Here is a 27989-nt window from a genome sequence, read left to right as displayed (position 1 = left end):
AGCCCCTCCCCTTAACTTTCTGGCACAGAAGGAGAGGAGTTACACTTAGAAATATATATATTTATATATATGCGTATTTATAAAAATCTATCACACTTGATCAGAACTGCCCCCAATCCTTTCAGTTGACCCCAAGGGAACCAGGTCCTAGCCCTGGGCCATTCCCTGGATCTTGCTCTCTTGATGCCTCTCTGGCCCTGGGCCTGCTGATCAGTGTGAGGTAGAACTCAGCATTATTATCCACCATGCTCTGTAGGGAACAGGCCAGCTGCTAAAGAGCAGCGCCTCTCTCCACAGTACCCTGTGGGCTCCTGATCCCCACAAATCCTGATGGATGAAGGGAAGCGCCTCCCACCCCACAAGTCCCTGAGGCCTCAGCCAGAGTCAGACACCCCACAAGTCCCTGAGGCCTCAGCCAGAGTCAGATCCTGTACTGCAGCCACTCTTGGATTTCTGGATCACTTGCGCCTGCCAAAGATGGACTTCTTGCCAGGGTTCTTGTTGCCCACGCTTAAACCGATGAGGAGCCGGGCTTTCTCCTCCTCTTCCTGCTGTTGCATGTTGAGATCTGATTTAGTTTCTAGCTTTCCCCGGACCTCAGACCCTGTTGCGGGCTTCAGCCTTAGCTTCTCTTTTATTACCTGACAGATCAGAAAGGAGTAAAGGGGAAGGGAAATATTAGTGGGATAGGCAGAATAAATCACAGTGAACCAAGTCAATAGAGATTTATTAAACTTACATGAAGGTACGATGGGGCAATTCAAATTCTAAAATGATCTCTGCTTTCAAGAAGCTTACAGTCTAATTAGGACCCATTCTAAACCTGAGGTTGTATCAGCCCTCAGTTCCCTAAATACCAAAAGTAGTTAACATATATGAAACACTCAGTAAACATTCAAGTGAATCATCTGAGCAAGTCATGGAGAGGGCAGGGATAGAAGTTGCTCACTTCATTCACCTGCCCCTTCCCAAGGCTGCTTGTTAAAACATCCTACAATGAAATGCTCCTGAGCAGAGGATCTGCTTGCCCGCTCCTGCTAACCGAATAGCCATGAACTCTGCCGGGATACCTGGGCAACCAGGGCTTTGCGGCTGTCCCTCTTGACAGCCATGGCAAAGTCTAGCCATGTCCATGTGTTGTTGTGGTACTCCAGACAGGGCAGCACCAGGTTAAGGTCACCCCAGTCCACACTGTTCTTCTCACCCTGCAAGAGAAGGAGGGAGGGCAGAGAGAAGAAGAAGGAAAAAATTAATTAGCTGCCATTTTTAGTCCAAGTCTAGTACTTCCCTGCAGCAGCAACCTACAGATACTGATTTTCCCTTACCTCAATCTGATAATGGTACCAACTCCTGAAGGGAGCAGAAGGAACAGCAGATTTATCATCCATAGACTAGCTTCAAAAGCTGGACTCTCTCCCTGTCTTTAATCTCTGATCTTATCTGATTCTCTTCCCACCCTGTTCTAGAAAGTGCAGAGGAGAAGCATACCTTATAGCTGACGCACAGTGGAACCTGTGGAATCTTTATGTAGATGAAGGAGTTGTTCATGGCAGCTCGCTCTTTCATCTTGTCAATATCATCCACAGGGTGCTAGGAAAGGCAAGAAAGGAGTTGTGAGCCCCTGAAATAATCAGAAGAAACTTAGGACCCCAAACATCACCATCTCCTTTCACCCCTGGAGTAGACTCAAAGGAAACAAGAAATCCCCAGCCAAGCTGACAGAGTACCCCAGGACTCTCCCATTTTTCTATCATCAGGGGCATGTCTGGTACCTCAGGTGCTTTGCGAAATGACCTTCTGACCCCAGAACTCCGATTCAAGCCCTGTGCCACACCCTTCCCAGGACCCAGTGGTGCTGCATCATCTGTTGCAATCAGCTGTCGAGGCTTCACTACTGGTATTCCTATGAAAAAGCAAGCACACCAGCTGTTTTCCTCTTTCTGAAGCTGCAGCTGTCTCTGGGGCTGCTACCCCAGTCTTCTGAAGGTCCACCATAAAAGTTCTCACCAGTAGTCACCAGTTTGGACTTATCTTCTTCATCACCAACCTCATCATCTTCCACACTTCGGCCAGGAAAGAAAAAGCCCATTATTCTATGGAAGAACTGGTGTGTCAGCTGGATGGTGAGAGGCACCACATTTACCTAAAGAGGAAAAAGGCTGAAGAAGCAATTAAGCTCAGACATCATCCCTCAGTTTACCTACCCCTAACATAGCATAATAAACACACAGATAGCTTTCGACTGCCCTTTGTTGCTGGGTCCCCAAAGGAGTGTTTACTAACCTCAAAGTGCTCCTTAACAGAGATACCCCCAACAGGGGGCCGGACTTTGCTGAAGAGGCGGAGAGCCAGCTGTCGCCCAGACTGGCAGGAGCTCTGGGGCCGCAGGACTACCTGTACGATAGAGTGATAAATCAACCCACAAATCCTCTGCGCACTGAGAGAAGGAGCAATGGTCTTGCTAAGCTGGGCAAGCTTTCACCATCTCAGATCACCACACTGTTTCTCATAGTGGGTTTAGGTGGAAGAGCCATTACAAATGCCCTGTGCTAAGAAGCATGGGAATAGGCTAGGAATGGGGAAATAAGACTTGCCTTATAGACAGCATTGGGGAGGAGGTTGTTCATAGTGAACCAGCCCAACTCAAGAAGATGTTCTGCTGTGTCATCAGACTTATTCACCTATAAAGACAGATTCCCCCCCACCCACCCAATCCATTATAGTAAGCCTTTTTCAGGATCTTGCTAGAGAATTGCTATATATCCTGTTTGTTGTCAGGTACTCCATATGCTTAATCTCAACGTTTGATATTTCTTTCAATCTCATACAGTCAGTGCACCCTCTAATCCAGTGTTTCTCATGGGTGCTACTGGCCAGAGCACTAAATGCCAGTAGTACTTCCCAGTCACTGTGACATTCAAAAATGGTTTCATTCATGGGGCCGGCCTGGTGGTTAAGTTCACGCACTCTGATTCAGCAGCCCAGGGTTCATGGGTTCGGATCCCGGGCACAGACCTATGCACCACTCATCAAGCCATGCTGTGGGGGCATCCCATATACAAAAGAGAGACAGATGGGCACAGATGTTAGCTCAGGGACAGTCTTCCTCAAGCAAAAAGAAGAGCATTGGCAACAGATGTTAGCTCAGAGCCAATCTTCCCCACCAAAAAAAAATGGTTTCATTCATTTCCAAACATCCCTGGGGGAATAATGTCCTCTCCTCCATGCCATGGCTAACTGCAGGAAAGCTGAATGCCAGTATAGAATTAATGGTTCTGTTCTGAGTTGGACTTGGAAGAATACTTCCCTCTGGGCCACATTTCTAAGGATAATCTTATTCAATGAGGGAAGTATTTGATCAATCTATTTAATATTACAAACAGATGTGTCTAAGGGAACCATCATGATTATTAATGATAGAAACATGAGTCATATAATAATTAGCCCCTTTTTGTGAATTAGACTCCTGAGATAGGTCAGTGCCTCTCAACACAGCTGCCTTTGTGTGTCTATATACCCAATACCTTGCTGTAGAGGAACCGCTGCAGCTCCAGTTCAGCAATTCCAAGCTGTCCATCTTCCTCTGTCAGGCGCCATCGTGCCTGAGCAAAGTAGAACTCGGTACGACGGACCACGCTCACATCTTCCTGCTGCTTTCGCAGCTCCATCTTGTTGGCCTGCTGCAATTGGAAATCCTTAAAACACCTATAAATGGACAGGAGGGCCAAAGCCATTAAGGGCAACAACATTCAGGCTGTGGGTGGGGTGGAATGCTCGAGAATGAAGCAGGAGGTAAACCTAGAGATGGACCTATTCTGGAACAGCTATTCCCTAAGTTTTTTCCACTGGATTCATTGTGCCTCACACTCTGGGCCATGGGAGCACAAATTCCATCTTTCAGTTCTAGAGCTTCCTAATAAGGTAGTCTCTTTCCACTAATAACCACTATGATTGTATCTGCAATTGTGTTCCTTACTGATCAAGATATTTTATTTTCAGTTCAGGTGCACTGTATCAAGGCCACAGAAGTGATCTTTCCCAACTACCTATTTTTCTCCTTTCCCAGGAAGTACTCTATTGAGGATCCAAAGGAAGGGCTCTCCTGTTCTCAACCTCTTGGCTAAGTCCAGTAAGACTCATTCCAGAAGACGTGCCTGAATCTAATACATCAGCCTTTGATAATGCACACTAGACCTAAAGACTATCAGAACATGGGCAAGGAAGAGAAACTGCAGCTAGGGCACTGGAAAAGGGCAGGGAAAGAATGCTATGGCACCTGATGAGGATATTAAGCTCTTCACTTTCCAGCTGTAAGTTGGCCTTCTCCTGGTTTAGCTGCAACTGAAGCTTTTGATTCAGGTCAAGCAGGTTCTCATTCTTGCTGTCATCCTGCAAAGACTAGGCAGCCAGGACACGAGAAACTTGAGAGGAGATCTCCCTCATCCTAGGAGACCTCCCTATCCTCAGACTACCCAGGTTAACTACCTTCATGATAGAATACATCTGCTTTTCCAGCTGCCGTATCTGGGCCACATGCTGCCGCACAGCCTCCTGCAGATGTAATATGCTGCTACGCTGCTCCTCAGGATTGCTAGAGATCTCAAGCTGGAACCTGACCCGCTGCTTCTTCTCACTATGCTCCTGAAGGAATGGAAAAGGAAATGAACAAGACTTTCTAATAGACAAGTCTTGTAGTAAAGTGAAATAGAGAAAGGAACAAGAAATGGGGATCTCTTCTGGAAAGCTCACCTTTATCTGTCACCATTAATAGCAAGAGTAAGGGGTAGGCCAATGCAGAAGATCTGGCAATGTGTATTTCACAATAAACCAGTCCCACAGGGTAGGGATAGAGGTGGAAGTGGGGAGTAGTTATTGTTTTTAAAGGTACTTAAGTGGCTGAGGAGAGAAATGACCAAGAAAAACAATCAAGTAAACAAGCTTTATAGTCTCAGGGACACTCAGACCTTTTCTAGACAAGTGAAATTTCAACTGCTGCTGCTGACTAATAGAGAATATACTAACCACAAGGCCCTTTTTCAGTCTGAAGCATGGCTTTTCTTACTGGACCCAAATAAAGGACAAGGTCTGCGGGCTCCTGTGACGCTAACTGGCATTCCACAAGGGCCCATGCTCACCTTTCGCTTGGGTTCTACATGGAGCAGCAAGTTGTTGACAATGTCCAAGATCATGGCATACTGAGCCGGGTTGGTAGAGATTTCTAGCTCATGATGGATGAGGGTGAAGGTATCCACAGCCCCTAGGGTAATTGTTAGCAACTAAATAAGAGGCTCAAGTTTCTCCCTAAATATCTACCCCATGTCCTAACCCATATTTGTAACCACCCCAAATTATGTTAGTTAACCCCATAGAAAGGACTTGATGAGAGATGCTCATAGGTAGAAACATGTTTGCTCATTTCACAATCAAACAATACCCATTCATCCCAGTTCCCTCCAAGAATACAGGTCATTCTCTCATAGCAGCATGTACAAAGTGTAGAGCAAAGTGAAACATTAATGCCCAGTGCACAATGGGACTCTTAATTACACTACTGCCTCAAAACCACTAAGGAAATAACTACTTTCACAAGTTCCCTAGTCCCCTCCTAAAAGCTTTTCAAGCCCTGAATACCTTCCTGCTTCTTTAGGAGATCTTCCTTTTCCTGGTTCTCATGAACCTCAGGTGGCTTAATCTGAGTTGCCAGCTCAGGATCAATGTCATGGCTGTAACTAATATAGTACATTCGGCAATTGCAGCGTGAAATGATTCGCTGGACTTGCTGGGCTTGTTGCGCCTCAGCTGGCTGGTTCCAGTCTGGGAAGAGGGGGGAAAAAATAAGAAAAAGATTCTCAATAGAGGTACTGTGAGAGCCTCCAAGCTGCATGTGATGTCTAGGGAACTCCAGACATTTGCTTTCAACCTCACCTAACACAAAATGGTCCTACCCCAGCATATACTAATCTTAAGAGTAGGTAAGGAAATGAGGCCCATTTGGGATGCACCTCTGCTCTTAAACAAACGATGAGGAAGACGGGAGAGCTGACCTGTGGTGGTGGTAACCATGCCTCCCACTGCCTGCCCGCTCTCCATCAGCTCCTGCACAGAGTCCAGACTACGCTGCCGGTGCTCCTCAATATTCTTCACCTGCAGAGAGAGATACAGGCACCTTTAACTCCTAGGGGATCAGCAGCTTGTCCTGGCCAACTGGGTCACAGATCTCCATGATGCAAGTAGTTAGACTTACTATCTAGAGTTCCACTATCTGGAATAGCTTGAAGGATCTCCAAGAGTAGAGGACATACATATCTCTCACTCCTGGCCCAAACCACCCAAATTCTCCAAACCCGACTAAGTTACATGCACATTTTGCCAGGCCTGCAGACCTCAGATCAGAAAAACAAGCTAGGTTAAAATCAAATCATGTCCCATATCACACCCGTTAGGATGGCTACTATCAAAAAAAAAAAATAACAAGTGTTGGCAAGGATGTGCAGTAATTGGAACCCTCGTGCAGCGCTGGTGGGAATGTAAAATGGTACAGCCAGTGGAGAAACAGTATGGCAGTTCCTCAAAAAATTAAAAATAGAATTACTATATGATCCAGCAATTCCACTTCTGGGTATATACCCAAAAGAATTGAAAGCAGGGCCTAGAAGAGATATTTGACATCCATGTTCATAACAGCATTATTCACACTAGCTAAAGTATGGAAGCAACACAAGTGTTTATTGATGGATGAATGGATAAGCAATATGTGGTAGATACATACGATGGAATATTATTTAGGCTTGGGCCAGCCCCGTGGCTTAGCGGTTAAGTGCGCGCGCTCCACTACTGGCGGCCAGGGTTCGGATCCCAGGCGCACACCGACGCACCGCTTGTCCAGCCATGTTGAGGCCGCGTCCCACATACAGCAACTAGAAGGATGTGCAACTATGACATACAACTATCTACTGGGGCTTTGCCGGCGGCGGGGGCCGGGGAGGAGGAGGATTGGCAATAGATGTTAGCTCAGAGCCGGTCTTCCTCAGCAAAAAGAGGAGGATGCACGGATGTTAGCTCAGGGCTGATCTTCCTCACAAAAAAAAAAAAAATTTCAGATTTAAAAAGGAAGGAAATTCTGATATATGCTACAACGTGCATGAAGCTTGAGAACATTATACTAAGTGAAATAAGCCAGTCACAAAAAATATTTATATATAGTATGATTCCAGTTATATGAGGTACTTTAGAGTAGTCAAAATTATAGAGACAGAAAGTACAATGGTGGCTGCCAGATAATGGAGGAAAAGGGAGGTGGGGAGTTATTGTTTAATGGGTATAGAGTTTTAGTTTTACAAGATGAAAAGAGTTATGGAGATGGAGGGTAATGGCTGCATAACATTATGAATGTCTTTAATACCAATGAACTGCACACTTAAAAATGATTAAGATGGGGGGCCTCCCAGTAGCGTAGTGGTTAAGTGCACACACTCCACTGTGGCGGCCTGGGGTTCGCAGGTTCGGGTCCCGGGCGCAGACCAACGCACCGCTTGTCAAGCCATGCTGTGGTGGCATCCCATATAAAGTAGAGGAAGATGGGCATGGATGTTAGCCCAGGGCTGATCTTCCCCAGCAAAAAAAGAGGTGGATTGGCCACAGATGTTAGCTCAGGGCTAATCTCCCTCAGGAAAAAAAAAAATGATTAAGATGGTAAGTTTTATGTTATGTGTATTTTACCACAATAAAAAAAATTAGAAAAAAAATCACGTCATGGGCAAAAAATTTCATCAAAACCAATGACTTGCCCACGCACTTTCTTATTCATGTGTTTATGTTCTTGCTGTTTTCTATCTTCAGACAGACAACCACTCTGACACTGTTGCCATGGAGGAAGGGGACTGAATCTTTTGACTCTCTCTGCCAAGCTGAAGTCAAAGCAAATAATACAATGAGTGATATGGAAGACCATAAGCAGATCTGCCCAGTCACAAAAAAATTCATGTAGGAAAAGCAAGATCAAACTCCCTCCCACCTAAGCCAAGGACATTCTACCCTAATACTAATATCACAGCCTAAGGGGAAAAGAAAGAGTTCACTTCCAAAAGAAGGCATACCTAAAAGAACCAGAGGCCCAGAAAACGCCAGATAGAGAGATCTTGCATATCACATCCTGCCCACCTCTGCATGAGTAGTTAACACTTCTGTGCCTGCCTCCTGAGACAACTGGTAAAGGGCACTGCTTGCCTGAACCACCGCTCTAATATATCAGCATGACCTATCATATTACCAATAACCTGACCCTTACTTGGCTTGACATCTGATTAAATGCTTATTACCTCTTACATAATTAACACTTGAGGTTTCCTGGATTGAGCCCTAAGGTCGTTGGAATAAGAAGCACCAGCCAGGGAGGAGGGAAGAGAGATTAGCTTTATCCCCATTGAGTAGAATGGCAAATGAAATTATCACATTGGTCCTTATCAGATATAGCTGGATCCAGTAACTCATTTGGGTGTACCATGCCCAGCACAATGTGGACACTTAACACCTGTTAAGTAATGACAATACAAAATATTGGCTAGGTACATCTCATAACCATTAGATCTCCCAATAAGTCTGATGATGTAATATCCTAGAAATTATAGTGCAAATTCAGTTTTACCAAGAAGCTAAAAAGAATATTTACAGCCTAGTCCCTAGCAACTACTCACAATCTCACTATCTAACAAAAACATTATCTTGACACATACTTAGACCTCCCCAGACATACTGACTTTTAAAAAATGATAAGATTACTCTCCATCTGAATGAATTTCAAAGTACATTCTTATTTGATCCTTTCAACAATCTTGAGAGGGTGAAGAATTAACTCCATCTTACAAATAAAGGTAACTTGCCCAAGGGCTCATGGCTACCATAATGGCAAAGCTGGCATTAGAACTCACATAACCTGACTCCCAGACAAGCAGTCTTACTATTCAACCTGACTGCCTTGCTGAAACAACCAATCATGTTCATAAGAGAGATCAGAGAAAGGGCAGATAGAGAACTTATTTAAAATTCTCAGACTGACTTACTGCCTGTTTTCAGGCTGCCTGCTGAGTAGTGTGATCTTATTAATAGGGGTCAGCAATCTTTTCATAAGTAAAAGTTCCAACTCATTTTATTCTAGTGCTGGGAAATGAGAACTTCCCTTGCAATGAAATAGAATAGCATGAGATTAAAAATGTATATATATATTATATGCTCACGAACACAGACCAGAGACTGCCTACGATTCCTACATTCAAGATGTTACCAATCTCATTATTCTGCTAAGCTGGTAGCAACAGGTACTGTCAAGAATCTTGCAGGTATTCCGGTAGAAGGGGCCAACTAGGGAAAACTGGGGATATAATAGACCTTCCCAGCCCTGCTGACTAACCTCTAACCAGAGCTGTCGGCCATCCTGCTCGGTGGGGCTGCTTTCAGTGGTGGCAAAGTACTGCATGCCATCCAATAGGCAAGTCCAGGATGTCTTTTGCTTCAATGTGTCACCATACCAGGCTGGATGGTGTTGGCACTGCAGCAGCTGGGCTTTGGCAGCTGACACAATGACACAGCCTTCTGTCTCCGCTCCACGAAGAACCATCTATGCCAGAGACAGAAGCAGAGTCACAGCACCAGGGCCACCATGGAAGATAGGAAGGTTAGTGAAAGGACTACCAATGACTACAGCTGAGTCTAGTTCTGGTTTACTGAGTGAACTCTACTGGCTTTTAGACATGGAAGTGATTATCCATGATACTTCTTGAATAATTCTTTGGGGCTCTATCTACCCATTCTTATTTAGAGGTGGGGGAAGGTGAACACATATGATTATCATCTAGCCCAAAGTTGGGGTGCTCTGGTAAAGAGAAGGTACCTGGCAGTTGACCAACTCAATAAGGCAGTTTCGGTTATATATATCATCCGTCTGGCAGGCAGCAATACCACACAACTGGTCACTCACACCTGACTCCTCTTCTGTGAACACTACAAACCTATCTGTCTCTTCAATCAGCTTCTGTAACATGTAGGCACCTGGCAGAGAAATACGAAGTGGGGAAAAGTCTCAGTCTTAAATGAATAGAGAACACAGCTGGGGCCAAACTGATCTTCCTTCAATTTCTCTGGCTAGGTTAGGGCTACAACATATTCTCCTCAACCTGCATCTCCAACCCACCCCATCCACCCCCTGACCCCTAAGGGCAAAATAAGGTTTGTCATTTCATTTTCCCCCCAATTTTAATAAAAATAACAGATTCCCAAGAGAAACTTAGAAATGCTGCATAAGTAGTTTTTTTGTTAAGCAAGCCACCTCTGGATTACTCTAGGATCTTTTTTACCCCATTTTGTTCCTTTTATTTTCACTTAATATTATTTTAAATGCTCTTTGTTGATCACTTCTTTCAATAGGAATCCACTCCCTTGCCATCAGAGCCATTGTGTTCTCCTAGCTCTACAGCTTTCTTTCATTGTAACTCTAGATCCTCTTCCTTCTTACAGGTCTTAGAAATAAGTATCTCCTGGGGCCAGCCCAGTGATGCAAGCGGTTAAGTGCGCACGCTCCACTGCGGCGGCCCAGGGTTCGCCGGTTCGGATCCCAGGAGCACACCAACACAGTGCTTGGCAAGCCATGCTGTGGTGGCTTCCCATATAAAGTGGAGGAAGATGGGCACAGATGTTAGCCCAGGGCCAGTCTTCCTCAACAAAAAAAAAAAAAAAAGAGGAGGATTGGCAGATGTTAGCACAGCGCTGATCTCACAAAAAAAAAAAAAGAAGAAATAAGTATTTCCTAAGGTCTATCCCTTCTCTTTCGTCCTCTTTCTTCTAATGAGTTTGTCTAACAGAGTTATGGTTAAGAGCAGTCTCCAGAATTAGACTAGTCTGCTTGTGTTCAAGATCCTATCTCTGCCAGTTACTTGATTGTGACCTTTGGCAGCCTGCTTTAACCTCCCTCCGTGTCTCAGTTCCCTTATCTGTAAAATAACAGTAACTATCTCATAAGGTTGTTGAGAAAATATAATGGGATAATATATAAAAATATTTCATAGATTACGTGCCACACAGTAAGCAACTATTATTATCTCCTTGACATTAACTCTTAGCTCTATGCAGAACTTCCCAAGCCTCTATCTCTAGCCCTAAGCTTACAGACCGTCATTTCCAGCTGTTTGTTAGACGTTACCTAGATGTACTACTTGCACCACAAACTCAGCATGTCTAAATGAACAACCCTACACCTCCCCAAACCTGTTTAGCCTTTGGCTCTCCTATTTCTGATATTACTGTTACCATCATACTAGTCACCACCCTCAAAGCCTCAGTCATTGTCACTTGCTCCCTGTTTTAACTCCTTCTTCCAACCAGTTACCAAATCTCTTATATGCACAATAACATTTCTATCCATCCCCTCATCTACGTTCCCACTGCCTTTACCTAGTTCAGGCCCTTGTTGCCTCTTGCTGAAAAACCATAATAGTTTCCTAATTTGTCTCCCCACCTCCAGTTTCTTCCTCTCCAGTCCTCCACTGCACCAGTGCCAGATTTATCTTCCTTATGATGACACACTCCTATTCAAAACCCTTCAGTAGTTCACCACTGTCTACTGAATAAGGACCAAAAACTCCTTAGCTTTGTATAAAAAGGCCTTTGATAGTCCACCTCCAGCTTTCCTTTCCAGCATCTTCTCTCACTCCTCTCTAGCTACTCTCTATGTCAACCAAAACAGACTGTTCACTTTCCTTTGAACATACTGAGCTTTACCAACTCCACTCCTCTTCAGGATATCCCCTCTGCCTTGAATGCTCCTCCTCATTTCCACATGTTCAAACCATACTAAGCCTTCAAGGTCCAGTTCAAAGTCTACTTCCTCAATAAAACCTTTCCTGATTGCACTCCCTCCTTCACTCAAGTCAAGAACTCCCATATTCTTTAATTTCTCTCTTGTGGCATTTATCACTTTTCACCTGGTTCTTCAACTCACCGTGAACTTGCATTCCTCTATACTTGTTATACTCTCTCCCTAAAATGCCCTCTCCTCTTTCCTTGCCCATTGAACTGACTCATCTTTTAAGACCCATCCCCATTATCATCTTCTCTGTGAAGGCTTCCTAGACTTCCTTATGCTGATTTAAATACTTTCTTCTTGAACATTCTTACAAAGCATTTTCATAATGAAATAATAATTTACCTGGCTATCTTCTGGTTTCTGAGCTTCCCCCTCTTTGTATCGCTATTGTCTAGCATCATTTCTGATACACTATAAACCTCAATAAAGCTGAAATGAATCTATGAATGAATGAGTGATTGAGTGAATCAATGAACTAATCTTAGCTCATCCAGAAATGATAAATTTGTTGACACAAGTAGAATGTTATACATTCTGTATCCCTCACTGAACCCAGCATAGTGCTTTGTGCCTATAAGTAAGTACTCAATAAATATTTGTTGATTGAACAAATTAATTCATCAAAACACAAAACAATTCTCTAATCCTTTGCTTATTTTCCTTATGCATCCTGTTTTGGCCCAATCACTCCTTCTTGATCCTCCTCTTGGCCACAGGACCAGAACCTTTAATGCCCCCATATCATTACTATGTAAGACTTAAGTGGTCTACTATGGAAAAATAATGGTTTCATCTCTATACCTAGATGGAACCAGCCATGATTTAGTCCTTCTCAAACTCTTAAGTCTATATTCTAAACCTAACCCTATAGAGTCTCATCTCCTCCAGCTTACCTCCTGATGACCCCTTATCAGGCTGTCCACTAAAGCTGGGAGTGTTGACAGGAGGTGGGGCCGGGGCACTGGTCAGGACACTCTGCTTTGGCTTTTTCGCTGGCATCTGGGGATCAATCTTTAACCCCTTTAGGGCCTCAGTAGAGAGATTACGTTTGAGTACAGCTGCCTTTTTGTAGCCATCATATAAACCAAAGGCAATGTCCCGATTGGTGGTTGTCCAGGAAGCCCGTAAATCTACCAAGTGCAGCTGGTGTGTGTGAAAGGCAGGATCCCCAACTCGAGTAGAGAGCTCCTAGGAAATATGAAAAGAACCTCAGGGTAGCAAGGAAATTCTCACCATTCCCCCTGGCCACAAATGCAAGCTTGTTCAATAAGAAACCTGTTCTGGGGGACACAAGAAGACCCTGGAGAAAGAAAAACTAAGTGGTCTTAGCGTGTGCATTACATTTTGACTATACCTATTGTATTTTAAATGACTCAGGGAATGACAACTTAAAATAACTTCCTTAATTGGGGGGAAAAAAACACGAAATAAGGTGCTAGGAAAAAAGTTTTACTCCATTTCCTGAAGGGCAAGAGACTATCTTTAGAAGGACAGAAGAGAAAAGGAATTTTCAAAAAGAGGAAGGCTGATACAGCTGATACAAGTGAGTGCATCATAAAGTAATGACATATATGCTTGGAATATAGTTAGGAACATTACCAGGAACTTAGCCTGAAACCTACTACTCTATGAATTGTGTCCCACTCAATTCATATGTTGAGGCCATAATCCACAATATGTTGGTAGTATTTGGAGATGGGGCCTTTAGGAAGTAATTACATTTCAATGAGGTCATGAGAGTGAGGCCCTCATGATGGGATTAGTGCCCTTATAAGAAGAGACACCAGAGAGCTTGCTCTCTTTCTCTTTTCTCGCCACGTGAGTACACAGCGAAAAGGTCGCCATCTACAAGGAAGAGAGCCCTCACCAGAACGTGACCATGCTGGCACCCTGATCTTGGACTTCCCAGCCTCCAGAACTGTGAGAAATAAATTTATGTTGTTTAAGCCACCCAGTCTATGGTATTTTGTTATGGCAGCACGAGCAGACTAAGACACCCACTGATACAAATAAGGTAATCAAGAGACTGTGTCAGGCAGTACCTCCTCAGCCGTGCGATTGCTGTGCCGTTGGTAGGTGAGGGAGGACAGACTCAGTAGGTGGGTCTTTGTTACCAAGGGATCAAGGCAGTGATCAGCATTCTCTTCAGTGGGTGAGGCCATCAAGTGAACAGTCACCTGACTTAGGTCACTAACCATCTGGGTCACACTCCAGTCAGAGATGAGGCGCCGCATTACTGTGCCCGCTGAGAAAAGGAGGCATTCAGAGCCCATGCAGACCAGTACAGAAGAACAGTGTGGGAAAGAAAGAGAGGAAGGCAGGGGAACTGAGAAGGGGAAAAAGGACAAAGAATAGGCTAGCAGAAATTGACCTTACCTTGAGGTATAAGCCGCTGAGTTCCCCGAGTGAAGACATGGCCCTGACTGCACTCAATCTGGATGCCCCGTTGCTGGGCAAATGAGGCCCAATAATGCACCTGACAACAAGAGAGTATAACACTGAAGGAAGGATGGCAGGAGAGACATAGATTAAGAGACCCGATAAGAGAAAACAAGAAAACCAGAGAATGGGAACAGAACTAGGGAAGGGGAACAGAACTGAAGATGTCAGCAGGGACATCAGAGCCTGACCTGCAGCTGGGGAAAGAGTGCAGTAAAGGAAAGCTGCTTGTAGTGCTGGCCAAGTTTCTTCTTGCTGGGTTTCAGGTTATTGAAGAGCTTTCCCCTGCAGATAGGCCTTGTGACACTAGTCCAAGTTGCCCAGAAGTTTTGCATCCAGCGCAGGGTACTACTATATAGCAGAATTCGGGGCTGGGATATTGCTGCAAAGGAAAGGATAGACATTTCCTAGCTGTAGTTAAAACATAGAGATGAAGCTAAATCCTTCCCTAGCTTCAGGTTTTAGAGATTTAAAAACCCAAACAGTACTCAGCCTCACACTCAATATCCCCAACACCCTCTCCTTTCAAAGACCCAAGCTCTTTACTTTCACCAACTCTCTCCGAAAACAAGGTCTAACCTAAATCTTCCCTTGCTCTTTCTCTATGCCTTCCCCAGAGGATCAAGCTTAAGTCCTCAGTGTCTGAGCCCATCCTCCCAGTCCTTCCTTCCCACTGCCCCAGACCCCAGTCTCACTCCCGCTGTGCCGAGTCAGATCCATCTCGATGGAGAGATTGAGGTTTTCAGAGCGGAAGGCCCGGTAGGAGTCATGGAGCTGGCCCAAGGGCACCTCAGGCAGGAACTCTGGGGCCCGCAGAGTGACACCATGGTGATCATGGGGGTTCCCATGGCATAGCCACTGCAGATCCAGTGTCATGCAGAGGTCAGGAAGGTGAAGGAAGCAGCAGTCGTCATACCTGCCTCACAACAGAGCCCCAGCCCTTAGTGCCCTGGTCACTTGCAGCCCCGCGGCTCTTCCCCTCTCCCTCCACCCTGAGTCCCTTACCCTGTTAAGGTCCCACCCATCACTCCACTCACTTAGAGGCTGTTCTCACGTTGATGTCCAAGTCACCCTTGAACACAAACTGACCCGGTTTCCAATGAAAAGAGAGGTGGCTCCACTCCCAGTGCATATTTTCAGTTGTGTTGTATGGATCCTATAACCACCCCCAAGAACTTGGTGAGATATGGATAAGAGTATCTCCCAAATCAGTACCTTTCTTTCTTCCCCCATGTGCTGTACAAGCCCCAACCCTACCACCCTAATGAGAAAACAGCTCTTCTAGACACCTCACCTCAGTAGCCAGCTGGTGCAGGTTTGCCTGTTCAATGTCCATATGCCAGTCCCCGTGGAACAGAAGACGGCTCTTGTCCCACCAGGGCAAAGGTGGGCTGGGGTCAGCTGAGGGCTTGGTCAAGAGGTCCACAGATTGGCCAATCAGCGTCCAGGCTGGATCCCAGCATGGGCCCCACACCACTGTATACTGGAAGATTTCCGCTGGGGTAGAGAGACAAAGAGTACAGCTTGTTACACAACTTCATCCCTCTTCTTCCTTCACTCCAGATGGGCCTCAGCTCATCTCCCACCCCAACCATCACAAATATCTCTCAGCTAAACCAGCTGCCCTTCCTCTACTCACAGTGGAAGTCATGGTAGAACTTGAGTGGGGGCATGTTCCTCTCTACTGCCACGTTACCCCATGGAAGCCCCAAGTGCAGGATCTGACGCCGACGGGAACAAGGCTGACCACTCTGTTCGGTGCCCACAAGTCGACCCATCAGCCGCCAGTCATGGATCTCAAACAGGTACCGGGGATAGTCTCTTATCCGAACTGTGATCATAGGGAGGATACACACTCACTATTCAGGGGACTGTCTCAGCACTCTCAGGCATTCTTTTCTCTGCCACTACTTTTACCCGTTTATTTCACAAAGTCAATGAGAGAATAAGAAGGGGCAGTTGGTAGCAAAGCTGAAAAAGGGCATGGAGACCCTGAGCAGATGGTGAGGGGACTAGACTAACCCCAAGATCCGAGTGTTAGTGTTATGTGTCCTTTTATGTTAGTCAAGCAGTTTTAGTGTGAAATTCAGGAACAAAGAAAGGGAAGAGGAGCCCACCCATCCCACTCCACCCATCCAAAAACAGCCACACTTCCCAATATAACCATGCTCTTCTGTAATCACTCAAAGAGCTCCCTGGCGCTCCGAGGACAAACACCAGGCCCTGCAAATAAGGAAGTGCTACTTACCCAGAAACGTCTTGACACTGCACTTGAGCATACGACACCACTGAATGACAAGGTCTACTCCCTCAGCAGGAAAAGGACTGCCTGGATCAAGCTCTCGAACTTGCTCTACTACACGCTCAGGCCCATGGAAAGAGGCATCTGCCAGAGCCACCAGCTCTAGCCCTGACAGGCTCCAAGTGAGCAGTGCCCGGCGCATGGGTGTGTTGCCATAGAGACGACGGGAGCGCTGGATGTAGATTTCAATGTTTTTGTGTTCCAAAGAGGCATAGAGCTCCTCAATTTTGCGGGCTGGCAATAACTCCCCATGCTGCTTCCGAAGGGCAGCCACTTTGGCATCCAGCAGCTGCAGCCTTTTGGCACTCTCCTTACTTTCATCCTTCATCAGTTCATAGTTATCACGAAGTTTCACCTCAAAAATGTCATCCAGGAAAACCCATGAGAAGTGCTGAACCTTCAAGAGCAGATCAGGCGGGAGTGGGGCAGGGCTTGGAGAGGCCTGAGCACGAGTTCCTCGATGCAGCCCCTTCAGCCATTTCTGAACTCCTACAGCCTCATCCAGTGTTCGAGAGAAATCATACTGATAAGGAAACTCCACTGAGACTGAGCCCAGGCAGAGGAGCCAAACACGGTTCCGGAGGGTCTGCAGCACAGGGAAGGGGTTCCGGTGAAGGATCATCTCCTCCAGCTCAGGTAGTAGCTGCAACTCCGCCTCCTTGAAGTTGAAGATGCTATTGCCATCAAAGCCAGCAGCCAGCTCTGGGCAGTAAGCCTGCAGTGAACCCCCATGCCGGCTCAACGACACACTCTCTGCAGCCAGCGTAATGAACTTGTCCTCAGCTACAAAAGCTGTCAGCTTGGCTGTGCTCACCTCTAGTGTCAGGTTTAGCAGCCGCTTTGGGGGAGATGGCTCAGGGAGACGGCCTTCTGGCTCAGACGTGGTCCCTGGAGTCTCTAGTGCAAGGGGTGGAAGAGTCTCGGGAAAGAGAGTGGTTCTTAGTAGGTCTCGGCACTGCAGGGTGGCCAGGATGTGCTGGTACAGGTACATGTGATCTGGGGGGCTCCAGAGTAAGGTCAGCCCTGCACCACACTGAACCTTTAAAAAACAAGAGAAGGACCTGTCAATTACACTCTCTCCCAGAAAAGGAGAGATGGCAGGGATTGTTATACATGCACATCTGGCTCAAGAACCATCTCCAACCCAGTCTTTCCTGAGTAACCATACTAATCACTCCCTTGCCTTGTTCCCCTTAGCACTAATATGCTGAGCTAACAGTTTCTGCTTATCTTACACTTAAGACCACTTACACTTTTTAAGTTTTCCTCAACTAGATTCTAAATTGTCTGAGAGTAGAGGCATGTGTTTTAATTCTCTGGTATCTACGACAGTACATACGAAATATATAGCACATACTCAATAAATCAGTTGGCTTTATGTTTCTGCTCATGAATTATCTTTCTATAGCAGCCACACTCTGTATAATAACCACTGCAACAATTAATTTGAAAATGTTGCATGCATTGGATTGCATCTTGACTTAATTCTTAAAAGTATAAAAAGTACTGACGACAAAAGTCAATATGGCAATTGACTTATGTGAAAGTATGCCTCAAAGAAGGGAGTATAGTCCTTGACAGCTTGAAAAACAAAGTCAGTTCTGAATAGCTAAGTGGACAGAGAAAATTTAAATTCAAGGACAGAAAAATTCATTTGAGTTCCAGCCTCTGAAAAGGAAACTCTTCAGTTTCCAGAGGAAGTTGAAGTCTGACAAACAGGAAGATAGCCCACTCTCCTCCTAAGAGGGTCCCATGTCCATCTGATACCCTGAGATGGAAAGCCTCTCAAAACTTGTCAGTTTTTTGATGAGCTGAGTGCTTCAGCAAAATGACACCAGATCATGATCTTTAACAAGCTCCTTATTTTTCAGAGATATGCACTGAAATATTTACAGTTGAAATTATACGTCTGGTGTCTGCTTCAAAATAATCCCAGAGGCAGAGGTGGGGGCAACTGGCAGGAATACAACTAAAACAAGTTGGTCATAAGTTGGTCATTATTGAGGCTGGGTATGGATACATGAAAGTTCATATATTCTCTCTAGTTTTGAATATATTTTAAATTTCATAATAAAACTGAGTTAAAAATATACAGAACAAGCCACAAAAAAAAAGAACACCAGGTGTTGTATTTCTCACAGATGAGTTCCACAATACAACTCAATAGACCGGGAAATGCTCTAAGCCTAGGGAAAAACCAACCTGATTCTACCTCCCCATAGAAGCATTACCTCTAGAGAGCGGATGCTGCTGTGATAGGTGATGGAGAGCATGGAGAGGCTGAGCACTGGAGTAGGGATGTCAGGAGCCTTGCAACAGGGCTGCATCTTCTCTGTCACTGACTTTACCAGTGCAAGCACAAGTCCTTGAATACCCACAGTGGAGGTTTCAGCACTTCCCAGGATAGTCAGTGTGTCCAGTCGGACCTCTGAAGCACCTAACATCCAGAAACTATGTCAGCCTTGGTTCTCAGCTCTCAAATGGCAACTTCAGTCCTCAGTCTCCTTTCTTACTTATTTCCTTCACTCTACTTATCTTTATTCCCCACACCTCCCTAAGTTCATTTCTCATGTTTTAAGGGAATTTTTCCTTTCCCCTCTTAAACGAACTAGATCCGGTAAGGCCAAAGAAGTTCCCTAACTCCTACAAATTGACCAAAGATATATCAGTTACTCTTTGGAACTAAACACACAAGGAAATAAAAAACTACATATATTCTCTTGGTCAGACATCAAGGCTGTCTTTTTCTTATACACCTTGCTTAATACTTACCTTTTGTACGCCCTTAAGAAACAGTTATGCAAGACCTTCCAATATCTCATGCCTCTAATTTGGAAAAATTCCAGATAATCAGCTTCATTAAATGAGGAGCAGACTGAACTAGCATAATGTGCTAACAAACTACCCACTTCAGTACAGACTCCCTGTCCCACTTACCAACCAGGGCAGAAAGGGTGAACAAATTCATGTCCTCCACCTTCAAGTCCACTTTCCATAGTAACGATACAGATTCCCCCCACGAAGATTCCCTAGACACAGCTGACTTCCCAGATTGTGGGCCCATCAAGGATAAGATCCGAGAAAGACATTGGGCACAGGTGTCTGATGCTTCTATCTGCAGTCCTCGGATGGTACAATCAAGAAAGAGGGTATCTGACTGGGTGCTGGACAGGCCCAGAGGCTGGTTATAGCTACCCTAAAAAAGAAGCAAAGGAACCCTATTAGGAGCACGCAGACACACAGTTCTATAATGCCCTGACCTATCGCCTGCTGCCAAAAAGGTGCTCAGTGCTCTAAAGCATGGCAGGATGAGGAAACTGCATGGGCCCCTGTTCACCCAAGTCCCCACTTACCTGTAGTGTGAAGGAGTCCAGGACAAGCGCCTCACCCCAAACATGCATATTGGGTGGGTGGGGTGCTCGCTGAATGTGGGAGTCACTGCCCACCCGCCAGCAGAGGTGGTCCACAGTTAGGACGCCCCGCTGATGAATACTTTGTGGCCTCAGGTGCTGGTAATCTAAACAAAGAAGGTGGGAGAGAGGAGTTCTGTGGAATCACTGTAGCCACCAATTGGGCCCAGCTCCACTAATGGACAGATTCTTGTTCCTTTTCCATCCCAGAGACTTACCTAGAGAGATGGAATTGAATCCCAAGGCAAAGGGTGGTGTATCTCCAAGTTGAATGGAAATGTTGACATTGGAGATGGAGGTGCTAAAGATGATGGGAGCCAGGATTCGGGGGAAAGTTCTGCATAGGGACAAGATATCATTGTCTGATAGGGAAAGAATTGCAGCTTCCTATCATGAAATAGATTCTTGAAGCTCTCAAAAGTCAGGGTAAATTTGGTTGTGATTCTTAGGATGGGATGCAACTAGAAAATAAAAGACAGAACTCATCAGTTCACTGCTACTCCCAACGGTAATCTGCAGGAATGGCAGAAAGACATTAGGTTGAACCATATGAAATTGCCATTTCATAGGTCAAATATGGTGAATGTCAGCATATCATATGATTCCACCTAATACAACCAAGGAGCATCACTTCCAAACCATTAACCTTAAGTTCTCCATGACACGATGCAAGCACTACACAGAGATATGGCACTGCTGACATAACCTGTCACCTTATAATCTAAGGCAGACAAGATATTATTTATCATTTAAGTTCAGTTCAACAAATGTTTATTTTGTATAATAAGGCACTGTGCTGGGCACTGAGGACATAAAAACAAAGAGGACATCATCTTACTGTCAGACAGTCTAGTCTAATGGGGAAAGTATATAAAATAGGATTGCTACTGAGTCCAGGCTACTAAAACATATTTAGGAAGATCAAATATACATTTAACACAACATGTCACTTTAGACCAAAAGACTCCTAGAGAATCCACCTGATAAGATGGTGGCTGAAAAAGATTATACTGACCTTTTTTCCCTTTGCTTAAGAACAGACGAACTAGACCCTTGGGTCTCCAGGGCTAGCATGTGCAGCCAGTGAGAGAATTCCTGGTGCCGGTAATGAATAATACAAGTATTCAGAACCAGGGAGGCTGAGAGGTCAATGGTGGTCACCTGGAAATGAGAACATCAGAACTGTGGGCTTGGGTTTTATTTCATTAGCTCATAATGCAATGATGTATGAGAGAGAAGAGAAAGGAATGATTCTTGGTACCACAGTCATCACACCTGCACACTAGCCTTGAGCGAGTTGAGGCAGACAATGCGCTGGCGGCTCTGAGACAGCAACAATCCATCTGTAAGGACAGAGGGCAGATCAGAGGAGAACACTGGGAGGGCAAAAGGTAAAACTAGAAGAGGGTCAGAGGCAGGCATGGAAATGAACAGACTGTCACTAACACTCATGTTGGGGCTATTTTCTCTCAGTACGTTCCCTCCTCCCCCTCCCCAGTTACACTGATATTAAATTAAGAAGATGTGGGGCATGGGGGAAGAGAGTATCTGGTCCTCCCATTGTCTCTCTGTACCAGTATCCCCACCCATGAACCTTTCAGTAGGAGTTCAGTGCTCATCTGTGCCATATCAGAGTCTGCTGTGAAGCTTCGAAGGGGCAGCTGATCCTCATCACGGTGGTAGAGGAAATTCAGCAACTTCAGTGTCCAATTCAGGTGCCTGGACCAGACACAGACACGGCTCAGAAATACATGGAATGCCACTCTTCCTCTCTTTCTCTCCACAGACAAGCTCAGTGCAGCCACTAGACTGGCTATGGAGACTCAAGCGTATGGCTCCAACTATCACTCTCCACCCTTCTGTGTCAGGAGAGATCTCACCTCTTTTGACTATTCATGGACAGCACCACACTTGTGATCTCCATCTTCACCTTGACCTGGTCTGGCAGCTGCTGAAGGAGGTATAGGCCAGGGAGAGTTGGCTCAGCCAAGTTCTCTGTTTCCTCTGAAAACATGAATGAATAACACAAGAGCCATCAATCCTTAACACTTTCAAGTCTCCCAAAATGCCATGCCCTCTTTGGCCAAATCCTCCCACATAAAGTAGGCTAAGCAAATGCCCAATCTTAGGCCACAAGGCAAATATCCCAGAGATCCAGGCACCTGCTGTACCTCCTTCCCCAGAGTCTAAAAAATAGTATGGGGAGCAGGCTGGTATAACGGAAAGAATATGGACTTTAGAGCCAAATAATTTAAACGCCATTTTTACTACTGACTAGCTGTGTGACCTCAATCAAAATACCTATCTAATCTTCCTAGACTTTGGCTTCCTCTTTTGTGAAATGCTGAGAATTTAGTGAGGAGACATATAAAACACATAGTACAGGTCTGATTCATGATATTTATCCACTAAATGTTAGTTCTTTCACTCACCACAACCAAATACCCTATTTCCTCTAACTATCCTCAGGGTCAAAGGCCATGGTAACTAACAAATCATACGTAAATGAGCAGTGAAACCATTATGGTTTTTCTACTTCCAAAATAACCCAAGAACATGGCAGCCAAGAAGCTCACTGACTGGGGCTTTACCTGAACAGGAAACAGGCCTGGGTGCCAGGCTTGGGCCCTGGCGCAGCAGCTGACTATGGAAGAGGCCCTCATGCAGTTCAGCATGGAGTGTCCACACATCCACAGTGATCGCCTTCAGTTGCCAACTGCTGATGCCCACCTCTAAACACAGCTTTAGGGCCAGTGAGAGCTCTGCTAGGCAGGTGTCCTCCTATAAGGAGAATAAGCCTCTAAGGTATGTACGTGTAGGGAGTTTGGGAGTTTTCAGTCAAAATGCAGTGGTCTGGAACACTACTTTGAAGGAACCCCATAAGGACAAAGAATCTAGAATTTAAGTCCTAAGCTCCTTTGTATCTTATGCCCAGAAGGAAATAAAACATCTGAATGACCATGGCATACTCACCAACTGGCCGCTCTTTAGAACTTTGCTGTTGATCTGACTTAGGCTCACCTCACATTTTAGCCTGGGAAAGGAAAACATTAAGAGCACTTGGCCCCTTTCCTCACCATTTACATTCAATCAAGCTTTTGTTGGCTGGAAGGGACATGGCAAGCAGAAGTGCCTAATCTTAGCCTCTCCTCAAATTGCACAGAATAAGAACTTGACACCTTGATAAGAAAGCCCTGACATCCACCCACCCTCAAATAACTATAAAGCAAGAATGGGACTATTAGACTCTCTTCTACCCAGTGTTTACCTTTTCCCATCACTATCCAAAAGAAAGCTGCTTTCTCTGATCTGAATATGCCACAAAGACTCAGAAGTAGCCACCTTGAGAACCATGATGTTTATAGAATCTACATGAATGGAGAATAGCTAGAAGGAAGAAGCAAAGATGAACAATAATTAATGTCAAGGCACTGCCATTCCTTTCCAGTAGAGAAAGAGTAAGAGGGAGCTCTTAGTATTATACCCCCAAAATAATAGAAAAATCCACCCATGACTCCAAAGCCAGCCATCCCTAGTACAGTCAGGAAAGTGGGAGTAGTCTCACCTGGCACAAGATCTTCAACAACGACGGGCTGAAGGATAGCTCCTTTTGATGTGCCCCAGTGCTCTGGGAGAATGGGGCAAACAGGCCAGAAACCTTCTGTAGGTCCGTTCTGATACGCACTTCTCCAAAGCACAATGCCACATAGTGCCTGCCCAGAAAAGAAACCTCACTGCCATCAGGTCCAGCCCTTCTATAACAGTCTCTTCTCCTCCCTCACATTCACTCTCCCATCCTCCTTAGAAATGTAGCTCATATATCATGGAGAATAGTCTCATAGTAGTTATCAATGTCTGTCTTACAAGATAATAGCTTCCAGGCTAACTAGGAGATATCAGCAAGAACCTACTTCCCTCCTGGGGCTGTGAGGCCTCTGCAGAAGAATCTCATTCTGCAAACCCAAATCCCAAAATATTCCCCAAGGGAAGAGTGAGGATATAAGGTACTCACGGCAGATCATGGCTAAGGAGTTTGCTGGAAATCCACAGGCTATCAATTTCCTAAAACAGTGTGAGAGAGAGCTTTATATACTAGCTGCTAGGTAAGCCATAAGCAGCTTGACAAGCCAGAAAAGGTTCTAAGAAAAGGAGAAAGTGCCTTAGCCCTTCCACCAAATATTCTCCATTCCATTTCCACCAGCTTCTCTCCTCAGCACTATATCCTACTCCTCATAATGACGTTAGTTGCTTAGTATTTCTCTTTCGTGGATATGTTGCCCTCTTGCCCCTCTTAAATTAGAACAGTGAGCTCTTCTATTTCCTGTTATCTTTGTCCTGTGCTTTACTTCTGTATCTTTCTTATGTGCCCTGGACACTCTGTGCCTTACAAGCATTTTTAACTGAACAACCTGCATCAATCCTAGTGTTCTCAAACTACTCTAAGGTCGTCTTGGCAAAGAGGTGGATTAACTTGGAAAGCCACCTAGAATTTAAAATAAAGAAAATTAAAAGTTGAAATTCAACTGGATCAATCCCACACATATACCCAGGGAATTCTCCAGGACTCACCACTGTTTGTTGGTGCTGCTGAAACTTAAGACTAACATTCTGGATCCAAAAAAAGGAGCCAATCTTTAGCTCTGCCTGCAGCTTCCGCTGACACCACTTGGTGGCCAACCGGACCACAAGCCACCTGCAGAAAAATCCCTATAAGTTCATAGGACCCTCTCCCAATTACGGCTTCCCATACTCCTTGCTGATGCTACAAGGCCTTGCAAAAGGTCACGTTCTGAAGCGGATCTTCTGGGCAACTCTCCTGTCTCCGAAAACACCACTCTGTTACATACATTCAGCCACACTGATCAGGACCCTAGCCCCTATACCCAGATGAAATCGGACAAACTAAACTCCACCTTCTAAGTTGGGGACAAAGAAAATCCTTCAAATCCTTGGGAACCGCAGAGGTAGACAGAAGAGACCCCAACAGGAATCGAAATACAGGCAGCCGTGTCAGATGTGCCATCACGCACTCCCCAAAGGGTCTCAGTCTCCACTCTCCAGATAGGTGTCCACGAGAAGGCACCGTGGGCTCACACCCTGCGAGCTCAAATGCCGCTCTGCCCTGGGCAGCCAGACCTGTTCCGGCTTCCCAGGGCGAGGCTGCAGGTGCCCTTCGCGCTCGGTGAAGGGGACACTCAGGGGCGTGTGGAAAGGAAAGAGAGACCACCGAACCGGACCCCCTCCTCACACTCACCTATTTGGCTCCCAGCCTCAGCATTTCCTCAGGCCTCCACCGCTTCCTCAATCTCTCCCCCGCGCCCCGCCCTGACTCCCAGTTCCTCGGCGCCAGCTCCAGCCATACGCCCCCGGTCGACCCCTCCCCTCGTCGCGCTCCCCATCCTCGGGCCCCACCCCCTCCCCCTCCCCCCCGCCGCCGCCCGCGAAGCTTTCCCTCAAGCGCCCTCCCCTCCCGCGCGCCTCTCCTGCGCGCGCCCCCTCCTCAGTCTCTCTTTCCACCCTTCCCTTCCCCCGCCGCCGTAGCCGGGATCCCCTCACCGGCCTAGGAAGAGGGCACTGAGCGCAACCAACAGCAAGGCCAACAGCGCAGAGAAGAACTGGGGCATTCCGGCCCCGGCCCGGCCTTGCTCCGGCCCCCGCCCCGCCGGGGCCCCCTCCCGCCGGCTCCCCTCCCGCCGGCTCCCCGCTGCGCCGCCGCGGGCCGACCAGCCCCGCGCGCAGAGACGGCGCTGGCCGAGGAAGCGTTGGCGCGCGTCCGCCCCGCCCCCCGCAGCCCGCCAGCCAGTCAGCTGTCTCCCCACCCGGCCTCGCCCGGCGTCCGCGATTCGGCAGGGCCGACTGGCTGTCTGCGCGAAGTGAAGGCGTGGCTCCGGAAGGAGAGCGCGGAAGAGCGGACCTCGCGCCGACTAATACGCATGCCCCGCCTCCGGGCGCGCCCTTCGGTGCCTGGAAAATACGCCGCCGGGGGCTTGCCGGGGGCCGGAGTCTGAGCCGGCTCCCTTGCTGGCTCTTTTCGGCCGCGGAGAGATGCACCTTCAAAGCCCTTTCCCGGGGTAGTTATAGAATCTGCTTGGCCACTTAGGGCCTGGACTGAGGATACTGCGGAAGTTATACCCCTGGGTCATAAGAAGTAACTCTCCTTATTCATGGGCCTTGTCTGAACATCATTGAGGAGGCAATCAAGAGGTAATTAAAAGGCCTCAAAAAATCCCACCTCATTCCAGCCACAAAGGAATGAGTTAATTCATTCACTGTTCGAATACTGTTCTAGTCAATTAATATGTATTGACCTACTGTGTGGGCAGCACCATTGTGGACCCTTCATTGGAGAAGTTTTCAGTGTCTACTGTGTACAGTAGTCACTCCTTATCCGTGGGGGATACCTTCCAAGCCCCCCAGTGGATGCCTGAAACCACCAAACTCTATATATACTATGGTTTTTGGTATACATACATACCTATGATAAAGTTTAATTTCTAAATTAGGCACAGTAAAAGATTAATAATAACTAATAATAAAATAGAACAATTTTAACAATATACTGTAATAAAAGTTACCATAGACATTAGCAACCTCAGCATGTGATTTTTTTCTTAGTAAGTGGAGAACTTGCACCTTTTCACTTGAAGCACTTTATGGCTTCTGCTTCTCTTTGGCATATTGGAATTGCCAGCATCACTACTCTTGCACTTCAGGGCCACTATTAAGTAAAATAAAGGTTACTTGAGGGCCCGCCCAGTGGCTTAGCAGTTGGGTGCGCGCACTCCACGGCCCAGGTTCGGATCCCGGGTGCGCACCGACGCACTGTTTCTCCTGCCATGCTGAGGCTGTGTCCCACATGCAGCGGCTGGAAGGATGTGCAACTATGATGTACGACTGTCTGCTGGGGCTTTGGGGGAAAAAATAAATAAATAAAATTAAAGGTTACTTGAACACAAGCACTGCCATACCTCTACAGTCATCTGATAACCTGGCTACTAAGTGACTAAAAGGCAGTAGTGTATACAGCGTGGATATGCTAGACAAAGGGATGATTCACATCCTGGGCAGGACCTGGCAAGATTTCCTCACGCTACTCGAAACGGCCACTCAATTTAAAACTTATGAATTGTTTATTCCTGGAATTTTCCATTTAATATCTCTGGACTGAGGTTGACCATGGGTAACCAAAACCACGGATAATGGAGGACTACTGTATAGCACAATCTGGGCACAGGGCCAAGGGGATACTACAGAAGTAGAGATTTGTTCTTGCCCTTCAGCAACAAATAGTTTATCTGTAAAGCAAACATAATTAAACAAAATAGAGAATTCAGGGTCAACTTTATTTTGCCTGTTTCCTTCTCTGTAAAATGAGGGAATTGGACAAAGGTCCTTTCCAACTCTAGTTCGGTGAAGCTAATATAATACAACCTAAAGAAATTCTGAGGATTTCAAAATAAGTACTCCATGTCCCTTTGCTCTCAATCCTAATCTCCATAAACGTCCTTCAAGATTTTACTCAGAGACTCTCTTTTCCATTCCTTCAGATAAGGCACCATTTCAACTTTAACCTGGGTTGCCCAAAGTTGCTTTTCCCCCTCTAACTGGTTTCCCTCCATATCTAGTCCTCTCTTCAGTCATTTTACAACTCCCCAAGAGCTCCACCATTGTTTGTTTCAAGTTCATACTTACCTCTCAAGCACTATAATTCTGCCATCGTCCTCATAATCTGCAGCCTCCCATCAGGGTATGTTCTGTCTGTGAACCTTCAGGGAAGGCCGAACAACTCAGTGAAAACTCTTCCAAGCCAAGAAAGGGTACTTTGCAACTCATCTCCCTACTCTTGTCCAGTCTGGTCTCTTTATTCAGCTGATTCCTTACTTTCTTCTTCCTCCCCAGACTGTTACCACCCTACTCCCAACTACCTCAGTAGTCTGAAATGTTGATTTTATCATTTGTCTACTTTGTGGAGAGATCTCAAGGG

General features: G+C 46.0%; 1 protein-coding gene across 3 annotated transcripts; it reads right to left on the bottom strand.

Annotated features, from left to right (window-relative positions):
* Nucleotides 1–39: 39 nt before the first annotated feature.
* BLTP2 (bridge-like lipid transfer protein family member 2) lies at nt 40–25665 on the bottom strand. Of its 3 annotated transcripts, none has more exons than XM_058560256.1 (39): nt 25562–25665; nt 24575–24698; nt 24018–24067; nt 23571–23718; nt 23274–23392; nt 22979–23039; nt 22597–22786; nt 21886–22009; nt 21600–21724; nt 21281–21348; nt 21021–21166; nt 20224–20342; nt 19949–20112; nt 19533–19791; nt 18827–19032; nt 16542–17634; nt 15933–16124; nt 15588–15790; nt 15331–15449; nt 14989–15209; nt 14485–14675; nt 14231–14330; nt 13897–14099; nt 12748–13042; nt 9887–10044; nt 9407–9613; nt 6045–6144; nt 5632–5814; nt 5136–5257; nt 4486–4641; nt 4277–4398; nt 3525–3705; nt 2591–2681; nt 2284–2390; nt 2008–2143; nt 1773–1903; nt 1489–1590; nt 1071–1205; nt 40–641 (listed from the first exon to the last, which is right to left on the bottom strand). In XM_058560256.1, the coding sequence occupies exons 1-39, from the start codon at nt 25627–25629 to the stop codon at nt 459–461; spliced, it is 6702 nt and encodes a 2233-aa protein (XP_058416239.1). In that variant the 5' UTR covers nt 25630–25665; the 3' UTR covers nt 40–458. The 3 variants fall into 3 exon arrangements, with proteins under 3 accessions (XP_058416239.1, XP_058416238.1, XP_058416240.1); XM_058560255.1 differs by lacking the exon at nt 25562–25665 and adding an exon at nt 24919–25253; XM_058560257.1 differs by lacking the exons at nt 40–641; nt 1071–1205; nt 1489–1590; nt 1773–1903; nt 25562–25665 and adding an exon at nt 24919–25253 and having other exon boundaries at nt 2012–2159.
* Between the last annotated feature and the right edge of the window lie 2324 nt (nt 25666–27989).

The sequence above is a fragment of the Diceros bicornis genome, chromosome 18 (assembly GCF_020826845.1).
Source record: "Diceros bicornis minor isolate mBicDic1 chromosome 18, mDicBic1.mat.cur, whole genome shotgun sequence".
Lineage (NCBI taxonomy): Eukaryota > Metazoa > Chordata > Mammalia > Perissodactyla > Rhinocerotidae > Diceros > Diceros bicornis.
Note: the sequence above shows the minus strand (reverse complement) of the source record. Positions and strands in the feature narration are given on the sequence as shown.